Below are 13,490 nucleotides of genomic sequence, written 5' to 3' on the forward strand. Positions count from 1 at the left end.
ATTTCCAATCCCGTCTCAGCTACTCCCATCCACCAGCATGGAACATGTTCTGGGCATTATTCTTTAATGCAGATTCAGGTGGGCTGGAGATGCTCTCCACGGCCTGTTACAGTTGCAAGACAGGACAAGGGGATCGAAGCTCGCGGTCAGAGGCTGGGTGTCAGCGCACCCCCAGCTCCTGCTCTTCCTACATTGCTGCAGGCAAGGTCAGCATCCCCTTAGTGCACTGGCCTTGTCAAGTCTTCTGGTTCAATATGCCTGAGCCAAGTTACGTTCCTTGTCAGGGGCTGTGTTGGAATCTCCCATCCCCGGTTTTCAGACAGCCCTGCTGGAGGGATTTTCAGGCCTGCAGCGGGCCTCATCACTATCTCGTCAGAGTCTTCCATATATAGTATCTTGGCTTCAGCAGACAGTCATGCTTTCGTTGTCAATCAAGTTACTGGAGGCAGTAATTTCCAAGGGGTGCTTGGTCTGGTTCTTCCCCTTTGTTCTGTAGGTGGTGGGTCGGCTCATGGGGGTGTTCAGTGGCAAGTTTCCCATATCATTTGTTACATTTTGGCTGCCTCTTTCCTGCGGAAATATTTTAATTGAAATACTCGTTCATGGATTTGACATTTCAGCACTTTCTACAGTTGGGGGGGGGGGGATTGGCTATCCAAGCTGATATCACCGATGCTTGAAGCTACTTCCATCAGACCTGCCCGTTGGTAGGGCACGATAAATGGTGCAGATGTCGTTTCACCACTGGGCTTACCCTTGGGTCAAAAGCAGTCCTTGCTTCGACACCTTTGCCAAGCACTCCATTGGATCTTGGGTACCTGCAGGGGGTCAGGGGTTAATTCATTTAGTTGATTTCCTGTTGCGTGGAGACCCTGGTTCCTGCCCAGGGATCAGCAGTCTCTCAGGGTGTGTGCCGAGTCAAGGTCCCCTTGACGGTCCGGGCCATATGTCATCATTATTCTGGTTTCCACTCTCGTCTCTAATCTCTTGATTGCGAGGTTGCCTGGAGAACTGGTCAGGTACATCAGACCATTCATTTTTTGTCCGATCCCCAGCCTGTTCAAAGGGGGATTTATAGTCACTTTGGGTATGCTGAATCATGCCATGAGGCTTATTCCCTTGGATGGCGTCTGGCCCTCCTTCCTCCGTTCAGTATTCCGATTCGGTTGTCAGGTTACAAGCAGAAGCGCGACCCGATTTAAATCATGTGGGACCAGTTTTCTGTGTATCTGGTATGTTTCTCCATGTTTAACAATGCATATTGCCACAACGTATTGGTCTTATCCACCAACATTGTCAAACATATCTATCAGGTATCCAGCACTTCAGACCCCTGCAAACCCATCAGTTTGTCCATTTTTGCGGCTCACCCTCTCAAACTTCCCCATACCAAGAATAGACAGACAGGTCAGGGGTTCATGGGAATTTCACAGAGCTACTTAACTGGTGTCTGTTTTGAAGTGTTCGATCTTCTCTGCAATTATTATTTTGCAGGGGCTCCTCAGGTCAGCCCTTGCTCCCTTTCCCCACGTATCCTCTCACTACAAGCAGTTTGTTCTCATGTCCAGGTTTTTTTGGAAATTAGGTTTAATCCAAATCATTTACAGGACATTTATTTGGGTTCTGGGCAGTTCGCAGGTTCCAAACAGGGGGTTCCTTCTTATCATCAATTCTTGGGATGTTGGTTTACCTCCTGTTATAGCTGATACATACCGGATCTGTATAGTGAAGCCATCCGGGCGTGCGCTACTCTACTAGATGGCTTGTTACCTACCCTTTATCAAACTTTCTTATCACACCAACTTTTGTGTCTTTTTGCCCTCTTTTCAGGTGTACTGACCAGCTAGGCCAAGGCACAACTCAGGCCTTGGCAGTTAGGGTATCGCATTTCCAAGTAAAGACTCTGACTACAAACACAGAGTTCAACTGGGCTTTAAAGCTATTGTAAACCTCTGCAGTTAAAAAAAAAAAAAACCCTTCCCCTATAAGACAATTGCATAATGTGCTAGTATGCATCCCATACTAACACATTATGAAATACTTACCTTAGAGTGAAGCCCTCCAGCGGCACACTGGACAGGGCTCCCAGCTTTCCCTGGTCTTCCTTCTGGGTTCGAGGGCCTTGGCTGTACGAGTGGCCGGAGCTACCCGCGATGATGTCCACTCCGGTACATATGCCTGGGAGCACTCGGTTTCAGCACGGTGCTCTGAAGGTTCGGCGCGGTATGCTGAACCTTCAGAGTGCATGTGCTATTATAGGCATACCTGTGGGGAAAAAAAAATCACAAAGCAGACTTTACTACCGCTTTAATATAGCTCTAACTCATTTTACAAATTACCTTATCCGCCTGTGTTCCACACTGCAGCACAAATTCAGCATCTTCTTCTGAAAAGTATCCACGGTTTATCAAATTTTCAAGCAAGCACTTGATGTTTTTGATAGATTTAACCAATGTTTCCCGGCTTTTAAGAAGTAACTGAATAAAAGACATAGGTTGGTGTTCCATAATTGGAGATCAAAATAACCGCATGCTGACAAAACTCGGTGAAGAACAGTCTCGTGAGAAAATTCAGTCTAGTCTCTGTGAAGAAAAAGATTAAACAGGAAAGTTGCAACATTGTAAAAAACACATTTAGACAGGGAAAAGAAAAGCATACCGTATATACTCGAGTATAAGTCGTCCCGAGTATAAGTCGAGGCCCCTAATTTACCACAAAAAATTGGGAAAAATGTATTGACCCGAGTATAAGACGAGGGTGAGAAATGCAGAGGGTCAACAATGCCCATCTGCAGCTGCCTGCCTCCCTCTGTCCTGTGCAGCCTACCTGTACCCTGTGCATGTGTCTTGTCCATGTGTGTCCTGTACATGTGTGTCCTGTGTTCCTGTGTCCCTGTGTCCTGTCCATGTGTGTCCTGTACATGTGTGTCCTGTGTTCCTGTGTGCATGTGTCCTGTGTGCATGTGCAGCCTACCTGTGTCCTGTGCAGCCTCCCTGTGGCGATCTCCATCCTCCCTGTGGCGATCTCCATCCTCAAGCGGTGGCCGGCGTGTGATGATAGTGTTCGGCGGCCATTCCACAGTTCAAAAGTCGCGCCTCCTCCTCGTCTGTGATAGGCTGACCGCTGACTGCCTATCACGGACATTCTCTCATTCTCATACCACGGACGAGGATGAGAGAATGTCCGTGATAGGCTGTACACTGACAGCTGTTCAGCCTATCACAGACGAGCAGGAGGCGCGGCTTTTGAAAGCTGGAATAGCCGCTGAAGACTATCATCACACGCCGGCCGCCGTCTGCCTGCATGACACGCTGATCATGCAGACAGACGGCGGTGACTCGAGTATAAGTCGAAGGGACACTTTCAGCCCAAAAAAAAGGGCTGAAAAATTCGACTTATACTCGAGTATATACGGTAAATTTATAAAGCAGCAAAACATTTGATGCCATTTTTAAACAATGAACCTAAGGCCAGTGACAGACGAGAGTAACAAAGAAAACATGTTTGTGCTCCATACCACAAGACAGTAGGAAGGGTCGATCAGAGACATCGATCACTAGTCACCCATTTATGCCAATGAAAGACTATACAACTAGGCGCTAATAAAAAAAATGAAAAGCTCATCTACGATAAAAGTTTTAAATTATATATTCATTTCCACATTGCACTTCAAATATTTCTAGTCTACTCCGAAGGTTCTTGAAGTTTGTAAACTTGGTTTGTGAAGATCCCCACACATTTACCTCCTTGAATTCTGTGACAATTATTATGCCCTGTGAGTAGGCACTGCTGTATCACCCATTACACACAGCCTGCCTTCTGAACTACAGAGGTGCTGAGAGCAGGAGTTTCAGGAGGCGGAGTCAGCACAAGAAACACAGTTTGCAGGCAGCAAGGTACCATGGGATATGTAGTTTTTAGAAATTGAAAATAAACAGCAGAGAATAATCTGTAAAGCTCAGTTCGCACTGCCCGACTTGGGATCTGACTTGTGAGACCCCAAGTCACGTGACATGTAACGGCTTGCGAGCCGACTTGTGAGACACGAGACATGTAAAATCCCATTTTATTCAATGGGAGCTGTCTTAGCTAGCACTACAGAAGTCGCTCCGACTTTAGAAAAGGTTCCTGTACTACTTCAAGGCTACTTCTATCCAACTTGTGCCCATAGACTTTAATAGAAGTTGCCTCCAAGTTGGAGCCTCACCTTAACTGATCAAATTTGGGTATGACATTACAGGAAGAATACACAGTCAATCCCTGAAGTTGCTTTAAAGTCATGCAGAAGTCGCGCCAAAGTCACCTGGCAAAGTAGAACCGAGTGTACAGCATGGAGGCAATAACAGAGGTTGAAGAAAGAAATGGCCAGCAGACAGGCTGAACTCACAATATGAAAGGAATTTTTTCAAGAAGGCTTATATTGGACTGTCAAAAAATAACTATTGTTTGCATTGCTATTAACAATGTTAAAAAAAAAAGGTGTGTGCTGTGATTAATAAAGTGGATGTAAATCCGAAAAAAAAATATGTAATTAAGGCTTGCACCTTGTACAGTATAGGATTTCATGTCATCTGTGCCCAGTCTTGTCACGAAGAGTTAATCCAGCTCTGAACAGTCTGCTTATCTTTTTTAGGGAGATAAAAATGGACTGACAGAAATAGGAGTCTGTTTCTCCCCCTTGCTGTGAGTGACAGGTGATTTACATACCCCATGCAGGAGCCTGAGAGACATTCAGGATTGGCTGCTCCACACCTCAGCATTATTGGACATGCTGAAGTCATGTGGTGACTTTTCTGGGTGTAGAGGTGGGTGGGGAGTCTACTGACATCACGACTCCACCCACCGAGCTCTAGACAACAGACCCACCCACAGAATCTGCAATTTTTCGTGTCTCATAACAGACAGAGGGGAGACATTTGACAGGTAAGGACACATGCAGGAGGCATGTATATCCTTATAGATAACAATTATGGCAGTAATTTAGAAAGGATGAGAGTGGGTTTACATCCACTTTAACTCCTTTAACCTAGGTTCACATTAGTATTGCTGCTTGTTCAAGCATTTTTCAGTGCATTTTTGTAGCATTTCTTTACATGCGTTTTTGATGCTTTTTTTTGTGTAGTAGTAGACTGGTTGTTAACCACTTCAGTACCCAGCCATTGTCAAATGACGTCCACAGATGGGATCTCCCATCCTGGGTGGACGTCATATGACGGCCTGGGCTTCCCGGCCGCCTAGGGGGCGCGATGTCCGCCGGGCACCCGCGATTGCAAGTTAACCGGGCCGGACCATGGATCTGTGTGTGTAAACACACAGATCCACGTCCTGTCAGTTGAGAGGAGGCCGATCTGTGTTCCCAGTACAGCGGAACACTGATCGGTCTCCTCCCCTTGTACGTCCCCGCCCCCTACAGTTAGAATCATTCCCTAGGAAACATATTTAACCCCTTGTGTCCCCCTAGTGGTTAACCCCTTCACTGCCTGTCACATTTACACAGTAATCAATGCAATTTTATAGCATTGATCGCTGTATAAATGTGAATGGTCCCAAAAATGTGTCAAAAGTGTCCGATGTGTCCGCCATAATGTCGCAGTCACGAAAAAAAATCGCGATCGCCGCTATTATTAGTAAAAGAAATAAATAAATATATATATTTTTTAAATGCCATAAATCTATCCCATATTTTGTAGACACTATAACTTTTGCGCAAACCAATCAATATACGCTTATTGTGATTTTTTTTTACCAAAAATATGTAGAAGAATACGTATTGGCCGAAACTGAGGAAAAAATTAAAAAAAAAAAAAAAATTGGGATATTTATTATAGCAAAAAGTAAAAAATATTGTGTTTTTTTCAAAATTGTCCCTCTTCTTTTGTTTATAGCGCAAAAAATAAAAACCGCAGAGGTGATCAAATACCACCAAAAGAAAGCTCTATTTGTGGGGAAAAAAGGACGTTAATTTTTTTTGGGTACAACGTTGCACGACTGCGCAATTGTCGTTTAAAGTGCGACAGTGCTGAAAACTAAAAATTGGCCTGGGAAGGATGGGGGTAAAAATGCCCTGTATTGAACCGGTTAAGCACAAAAAAATGCCAAAATGCATATACATGCTTTTATCATGCACTACCACTGATGTCTATGGGGCCAAAAACCCACTATGCTGCACCAGAAGAAGCATCTGCACTTTTTCAAAAATCACATTGCAACCATTTTACATTGATGCGAACAGGCACTATAAAATATAATGTGATTTACAGTGTTGTGCACTGCAGTGTGATGGCAGACACAAGAGAAAATTGGACTAATGTGAACAAAGCCTTAAAGTGTTTGTGAAGGCAGAAGGTTTTTTACCATGCTGCATAGAATGCAGTAAAGTAAAAAACCTTCTGCATTCAGCTCCCCCCGCAGCCTCCTTAAAATCATACCTGAGCCCGATCTCAATCCAGCGATGTGTACGAGAGCCAAGACTCTCCCAGGTCTCTTGCTCTTGATTGGCTCAGATATATCAGCAGCAGCCATTTGCTGCTGTCAATCACAGCCAGTGATGAGGGAGCGGTTCGGGGCCGAGCCTGAGCCCCACTCTGGGTGTCTTATGGAGCCTAAGTTACAGGAGGGGGATCCCTCGGGTGAGCCAGACAGGGTAGACGGAGGCCGGGCTGTAGATTGGGGATCACCGCAGATTTTGCAAAAATATGGATCTATGGACAATTTGTTTGAGTGGTCATCCGCTGAAGAGTTTGAGTCAAGTGATGAGGAAGAATGTTTCCTAGAAAGTTCTACTTCGGTGGAGGCTTCCACAGGAGTGTCAGAAAAGTTATCTGGTACGTCTAAAACTCCAGTACCTCTGTTTAATGTTTCAAGTACTACCCTTCCTACCAGGGCAGCCACGTTTCAACAGTGGGTCAGCAGAGCTTCTGACGCATGTGTTTTGCCTGGCAGAGGAAAGGCTAAAGATTTGCCCAGACTCTCAAGATTTCAGAGAGGTTCAAAGAAAAGTGGCTCAGGAGTGGGGCCTAGATTATCCCTATGTTCTAGAACACATTATGGAAGTCGTTGAAAGTTCTCGGGAAGCATGGGAGGATGATCTTGTGTGGGACTATCTTCATGTTCCTAAACCAAAAAGGACACCTGACAGTGAGGTTTGGGTCCGATTTAAAGACATTCACCGTGAATGGAGACTTGGAGGAGCGATTCACAAAGATAGAGTGTTGGTGGTAAAGGCCGGACAAAATACCCGTAGCTATTCGATCTCGGTGAGAGGACCAGGGGACAGTCGGAAAAGGTTGCCTGACCCAAGGTATTATTTGTGAGCAGGATTGTTGAAAGTGCACTCACAAATGTATGTTACTACCCAGATTGACTGCAGGATGGCAGATGGGTTAGGGTGGGTTTTCCCCATATACTTTGCCCAGCAGCAGACTCACATTCATGGTGCCTAACAAGGACAAAGTTATGGACACTAGGGTGTGCTGTCTCTGCTAAGTCCCTTTGCTGCACAAGTACTCCTACAAGGACTTGTTTAAGAGCAAAACAGAAAGCTTATTTGCCAACGGGCACACGAATTGAACTGCTGAGCATGTCTGTTTAGAGTGTGCTCTGCAGGAGGACTGCTGGACTCCTTTTGAGGGAGCGATGATCCTAACAGAAACGTACATGCCATAAAGATTGTATATTTGAATTGATTACCCAATAGAGGATGATAACCCCTCTGTTTGGTAATGTGTGTGTAGTAGTTAGTAGTAGTTAGAAATGTTTTCTGTCTTCTTTTAGGTATATTGAAGATGTGACGGCTGTCTACCTTACAGATGAAGGCCTGTGGTAAGCAGAGTATTCCTCCTGCGGGAGCAATGCTTTGGTTCCGCTTGTATGGAATTTTAGCTGTAGGGATCTACAGTCAGGCCATGTAAATAGTATTAAAAAAAAAAAAATTGTGTTGATATTGTGTACAATGACATTGATGTTATTCCTGTTTCAAGTTTATATTTCCTATTTCCCCATTCCCATTTGATTAATGAGATGCTCTTTCCTCTTTCAAATTAAAGAGGTATTCTAAATTCATTCCCCACAACTGGGGACAGTTGTGATTCAAATGGTGGGTCTATGTAGCGGGCACCTACGTTTAAGTATGTGACCTTTTTGCTTTAGTTTATAGTTTCAGGGAAATTTAGGCAGGCTTGTACCATTATAGCAGGCCTGTTTGTTCATTTGGGATTTGAGTGGCAGGTAGTTTGTATGCGAGTCCCAGCCAATCATTAATTTGTTGGACAATGCCCCGGGACTCTCATATAAAAGCCGGGTCACATGGTCAGGGGGGAGTTTCCTGTTCGAACTTGGAGAGAAGCCCAGCCTGATTCCCGGAGGGGAGAGGTTCCCCCTCCAGGGAGCCAACGGAGCCCCCCTTGCAAGGAGGGTGGGGAACCGGAACCCGTAGAGGAGTAGATGACACCGTACAACATGTAGTCGCTGGTGTCGTTGGCCACCCCTGCGGGGAAGGGATGGTGCCATAAAGGAGGAAAGGGATCAAAGAATCATTGCTGAAGAAGTAGCAACTAAGCAGAGGACAACTGGGCGATCGATCGTTTATGAGTGGCACATGGACTATTGATCACGTGAGTGAAAGCCCTAGGGAAGGGTACTGCCAGAGGCTGAGGGATGTTGGTAAGCAAGTCAGTGAGACAGGTGGTCATGGCCTGTGACTTTGGGTTCAACAATGCCTCAGGATTCCAATCAGTCAAGCGGGAGGAGTTATTCAGAGTGACTTTTCTTTAGCTCAACTTGAAAGTACCATGCAGATGGGAAGTAGTGGTAAAGAGGTGGCAGTAAAGCTACTAGTACACATATAGAGATACAGACTGTCTTTAAAAAGTTCTGCAGATGAAGAAGTTATTCAGAGTGACTCTTTATCAATTATTCTCTATCAAATCTACTTCCATCTTCCCTGATGAGGAAAACGCATAGAGTGATTTCCTATTATCTGCAATGATTCTAGGTCCTTGCATGAGAGGCAGAGAAAAGATGATAAAGCAACAAAAGAGCATCTCAAAAGAAACCTTCTCCTATCCCAGTTCATGTTACTTAATAAAAGCAAGAGAAAAATGCAATATGGACTGTTTCTGATTTTATGGGCTGTGATGGGTCAGGTGGTAAACGTGAATTACGGATATAACAATTAATCAGCCGCTCCTTCGGGGGTAAGCACTCCATTTATATTTAGGAAGTGCATTGTTTACCAATGCAATATAGAACTGAAGAGATGGTACCTGTGTGTTTCTCCAGCGTAACATAAAAGCTACTATCTAAAGTTGGCAGTTGCAACAGTCCCAGACCAATACAAACAAAAATGACTTTTGGGAGGAATGCAAGGTGAAAGTCCAAGATGTAAGAAGATGATTTGTTTGTTTCCACGACTTTACTATTGGAGCGCAGGATCAGCTACACTGCATCTGTTACAATTGGCTATACGTTTTATTCCCATTTTGTGTACCTATCTGGAGTGTATTAGAATAACCTGTAGTAAATGCTAATCTAAATATAGACCAGGGGTCTCCAATCTGTTCACTATGAGGGCAACTATTCTGTTTAGTATATTTTGCAAATATTCAGACTGAAAAAAGCTGGTGGATAAAACTGTGTGGACTAATCCTAAGGCTTTAGGGTTCACACCAGATACATTGGGGATACACTGGCAGCTATTTCCAGCAAAGCCCCAACACATAGGCAAGGCAAATGCTTTCAAATTATGTCAGTTCATACCAGTGTTGCTGTGCGCTGAAAAAAGTAATGCATGCAGTACTTTTTTAGTACAGCAGGGTAAATCGCAATGCTCTGCAATGAATAGAACTTTTTATATTGTCACTAGTGACATTTCAATAATTCTGTGGAAAATAGAAAAAGGAAAAAAAAAAAGCAATCAGTGTGTCTCACTGGTGTGAATATTCCCTTATTAGGCCGGGTTCCCACTAGTGAGACAAACGCTCCGACATTGGGAGCTCATGTCACATGACGTGTGAAAATCAATGTTTCCCTATGGGAGCCGTCCTAACTGGTCTGACACAAGTCGGTCCGACTTGCGCCCTGCGGCCCCCCCACCCCAAAGCACCTTGTCCCCATGTTGATGAGGACAAAGGCCTCTTCCCACAACCCCGGCCGTTGGTTGTCAGGGTCTGCGGGCGGAGGGCTTATTGGAATCCGGGAGCCTCCTTTAATAAGGGGGCCCCCCAGATCCCAGCCCCCCACCCTTTGTGAATGAGTATGGGGTACATCATAATCCCCAACCCATTCAACTAGGGAAAAAAAAAAAAACACAATAGACAGGTTTTTAAAGTAATTTATTAGGCAGCTCCGGGGGTCTTCTTCAGACTTCGGGGCCTTCTTCTCCGCGGTCTCTTCCTTCTTCTCCGCGCTCTCCGGCCTCTTCTCTGCACACTCCGCTTCTTCTCCCACTCTCCGGTATCTTCTGCAGGGCTCCTCCTCTATCTTCTGCTCTTTTGCTAACGGTGGTCCAGTCTTCTCCGCCGTCTTCTTCCCTCTTCTCTTCTTCTGATGTTGACACGACGTTCTCTCCCGCTGTAATGCCGTGTGCGCGGTGCGCAACGACTTATATAGGGATGGGGCATGGTCACTGGGTGATGTCACCCGGTGACCTCGCCCCTATGACATCACAGTCCCGGGGTATGATGGGACTGTGACATCATAAGGGGTGGGGTCAGCGGGAGACATCACCTGGTGACCACGCCCCATCCCTATATAAGTAGTTGCGCATCGCGCACACGGCATTACAGTGGGAGAGAGCGTCGCGTCAACATCAGCAGAAGAGGGAAGAAGATGGCGGAGAAGACCGGGCCACTGCTAGCAAAAGAGCGGGCAAAAGAGCAGAAGATAGTGGAGGTGCCCAGCAGAAGATACCAGAGAGCGGGAGAAGAACCGGAGCGTGCGGAGAAGAGGCCGGAGAGCGCGGACAAGAAGGAAGAGACCGCAAAGAAGACGGAAGAGACCCCCGAAGTCGGAAGAAGACCCTCGGAGCTGCCAGAGGCCAGAGAAGAAGCAGACACCGGGAGAAGAAGCAGACACTGGGAGAAGAGGCCGGAGAGAGCGGAGAAGTCGGAAGAAGACCCCCGAAGTCGGAAGAAGACCCCAGAGCTACTAATAAATGACTTTAAAAACCTGTCCAGTGTGTTTTTTTATTGACACTTTTTTCCTAGGTGAAGGGGTAGGGGTACGATGTACCCCATACTCATTCACATAGGGTGGGGGGCCAGGATCTGGGGGCCCCCTTATTAAAGGGGGCTCCCAGATTCCGATAAGCCCCCCACCCGCAGACCCCGACAACCAAGGGCCAGGGTTGTCGGGAAGAGGCCCTTGTCCTCATCAACATGGGAACAAGGTGCCTTGGGGTGGGGGGGCCGCATGGCGCCCTCCTGCCCCAAAGCACCCACCCCCCCATGTTGAGGGTATGCGGCCTGGTACGGTTCAGGATGGGGGGGGCGCTCGCTCATCCCCACCCCTTTTCCTGACCGTCCAGGCTGCGTGCTTGGATAAGGGTCTGGGGGGACCCCCACGCAGTTTTTTAGATGTAGTGGTTGCCCCTTCAAACCCATACCAGACCGAAGGGCCTGGTATGCTCTTGGAGGGGGTACCCATGCCGTTTTTTTATTTAAAATTTGGCGTGGAGTTTCCCCTCAAGATTCATACCAGACACAGTGCCTGGTATTGGCGGGGATCCAAGTCGGATCCCCGTTCATTGAAAGTCGGACGTATGTCGGCTTCAAGTCGCAGGGCAAAGTCGGATCCAAAGTAGGACGGCTGTTGTGTCGCACTAGTGTGAACCCGGCCTTAAATAAGTTTCATTGATCGCTTTTCAGGCCAGGTTCACACTAGTTCGACAAACGCTCCGACATTGGGAGCTCATGTCGCATGACGTGTGAAAATCAATGTTTCCCTATGGGAGCCGTCCTAACTGGTCCGACACAAGTCGATCCGACTTTGAAAATGCTCCCTGTACTACTTTGTTCCGACTTTGATCCTACTTAAGCCCATTGACTATCATTGAAGTCGGATCAAAGTCGGACAGCCGTCTTGCATGATCCAACTTTGGCATGCGACTTGTGCTCAGATGATCTTGAGGGGGAACTCCGTGCCAAATTTTAAATAAAAAAACGGCATGGGTTCCCCCTCCAAGCGCATAGCAGGCCCTTGGGTCTGGTATGGATTTTAAGGGGAACCCCCTACGCTGAAAAAACGGCATGGGGGTCCCCCCAAATCCCTACCAGACCCTTATCCGAGCATGCAGCCGGCCGGTCAGGAAAAGGGGTGGGGACGAGCGAGCGCCCCCCCTCCTGAACCATACCAGGCCGCATGCCCTCAACTTGGGGGGCTGGGTGCTTTGGGGTGGGGTGGGGGGCGCAGGTTGATTAGGACAAGGGCCTCTTCCCGACAACCCTGGCCATTGGTTGTCGGGGTCTGCGGGCAGGGGGGTTATCGGAATCCGGGAGCCCCCTTTAATAAGGGGGCCCCCAAATCCCGGCCCCCACCCTATGTGAATGAGTATGGGGTACATGATACCCCTACCCATTCACTTAGGAAAAAAGTGTCAATAAAAAAAACACACTAGACAGGTTTTTAAACTAATTTATTAGGCAGCTCCAGGGTCTTCTTCCGACTTCGGGGGTCTCTTCCTTCTTCTCTGCGCTCTCCGGTTCTTCTCTCGCTCTCTGGTATCTTCTGCCGGGCTCCTCCGCTATTTTCTGCTCTTTTGCCCGCTCTTTTGCTAGCGGTGGCCCAGTCTTCTCCGCCGTCTTCTTCCCTCTTCTCTTCTTCCGATGTTGACACGACGCTCTCTTCCATTGTAATGCCGTGTGCACGGTGCGCAACGACTTATATAGGGATGGGGCGTGGTAACCGGGTGATGTCACCCGGTGACTCCGCCCCTTATGGCGTCACAGCCCCGGGGCATGATGGGGCGGTGACGTCATAAGGGGCGGGGGTCACCGAATGACATCACCCGGTGACCACGCCCCATACCTATATAAGTCGTTGCGCACCTCGCACACAGCATTACAGCGGGAGAGAGCGTCGTGTCAACATTGGAAGAAGACTGGAGGGAAGAAGACGACGGAGAAGTCCGGGCCACCGATAGCAAAAGAGCGACAAAAGAGCAGAAGATAGCGGAGGAGTCTGGCAGAAGAACCGGAGAGCGGGAGAAGAACCGGAGACCAGGAAAAGAGGCCGGAGAGCACGGAGAAGAAGGGAGAGACCCCCAAAGTCGGAAGAAGACCCCCGGAGCTGCCTTACAAATCACTTTCAAAACCTGTCTAGTTTGTTTTTTTTATTGACACTTTTTTCCCGCCCAGGTGAATGGATAGGGGTACGATGTACGATTCACATAGGGCGGGGGGCCGGGATCTGGGGGCCCCTTATTAAAGGGGGCTCCCGGATTCCAATAAGCCCCCCGCCCGCAGACCCCAACAACCAACGGCCAGTGTTGTCGG

The 13,490-nt window shown here is 47.3% G+C and overlaps 1 protein-coding gene across 3 annotated transcripts in view; it reads right to left on the reverse strand.

Annotated features, from left to right (window-relative positions):
• The window catches only part of NOD1 (nucleotide binding oligomerization domain containing 1), a 150,866-nt gene that overhangs the window by 92,676 nt on the left and 44,700 nt on the right, over nucleotides 1–13,490 (reverse strand). For 2 of the 3 annotated variants that reach the window (XM_073630325.1, XM_073630326.1), the window contains exon 2: nucleotides 2,340–2,582. In XM_073630325.1, the coding sequence (XP_073486426.1) occupies nucleotides 2,340–2,507 (168 nt within the window). In that variant the 5' untranslated portion in view covers nucleotides 2,508–2,582. Of the gene's footprint in view, nucleotides 1–2,339; nucleotides 2,583–13,490 lie in introns of those variants that run through there. The other variant, XM_073630327.1, reaches the window with a different exon arrangement.

The sequence above is a fragment of the Aquarana catesbeiana genome, linkage group LG05, assembly GCF_042186555.1.
Source record: "Aquarana catesbeiana isolate 2022-GZ linkage group LG05, ASM4218655v1, whole genome shotgun sequence".
NCBI classification, from domain to species: Eukaryota; Metazoa; Chordata; class Amphibia; order Anura; family Ranidae; genus Aquarana; species Aquarana catesbeiana.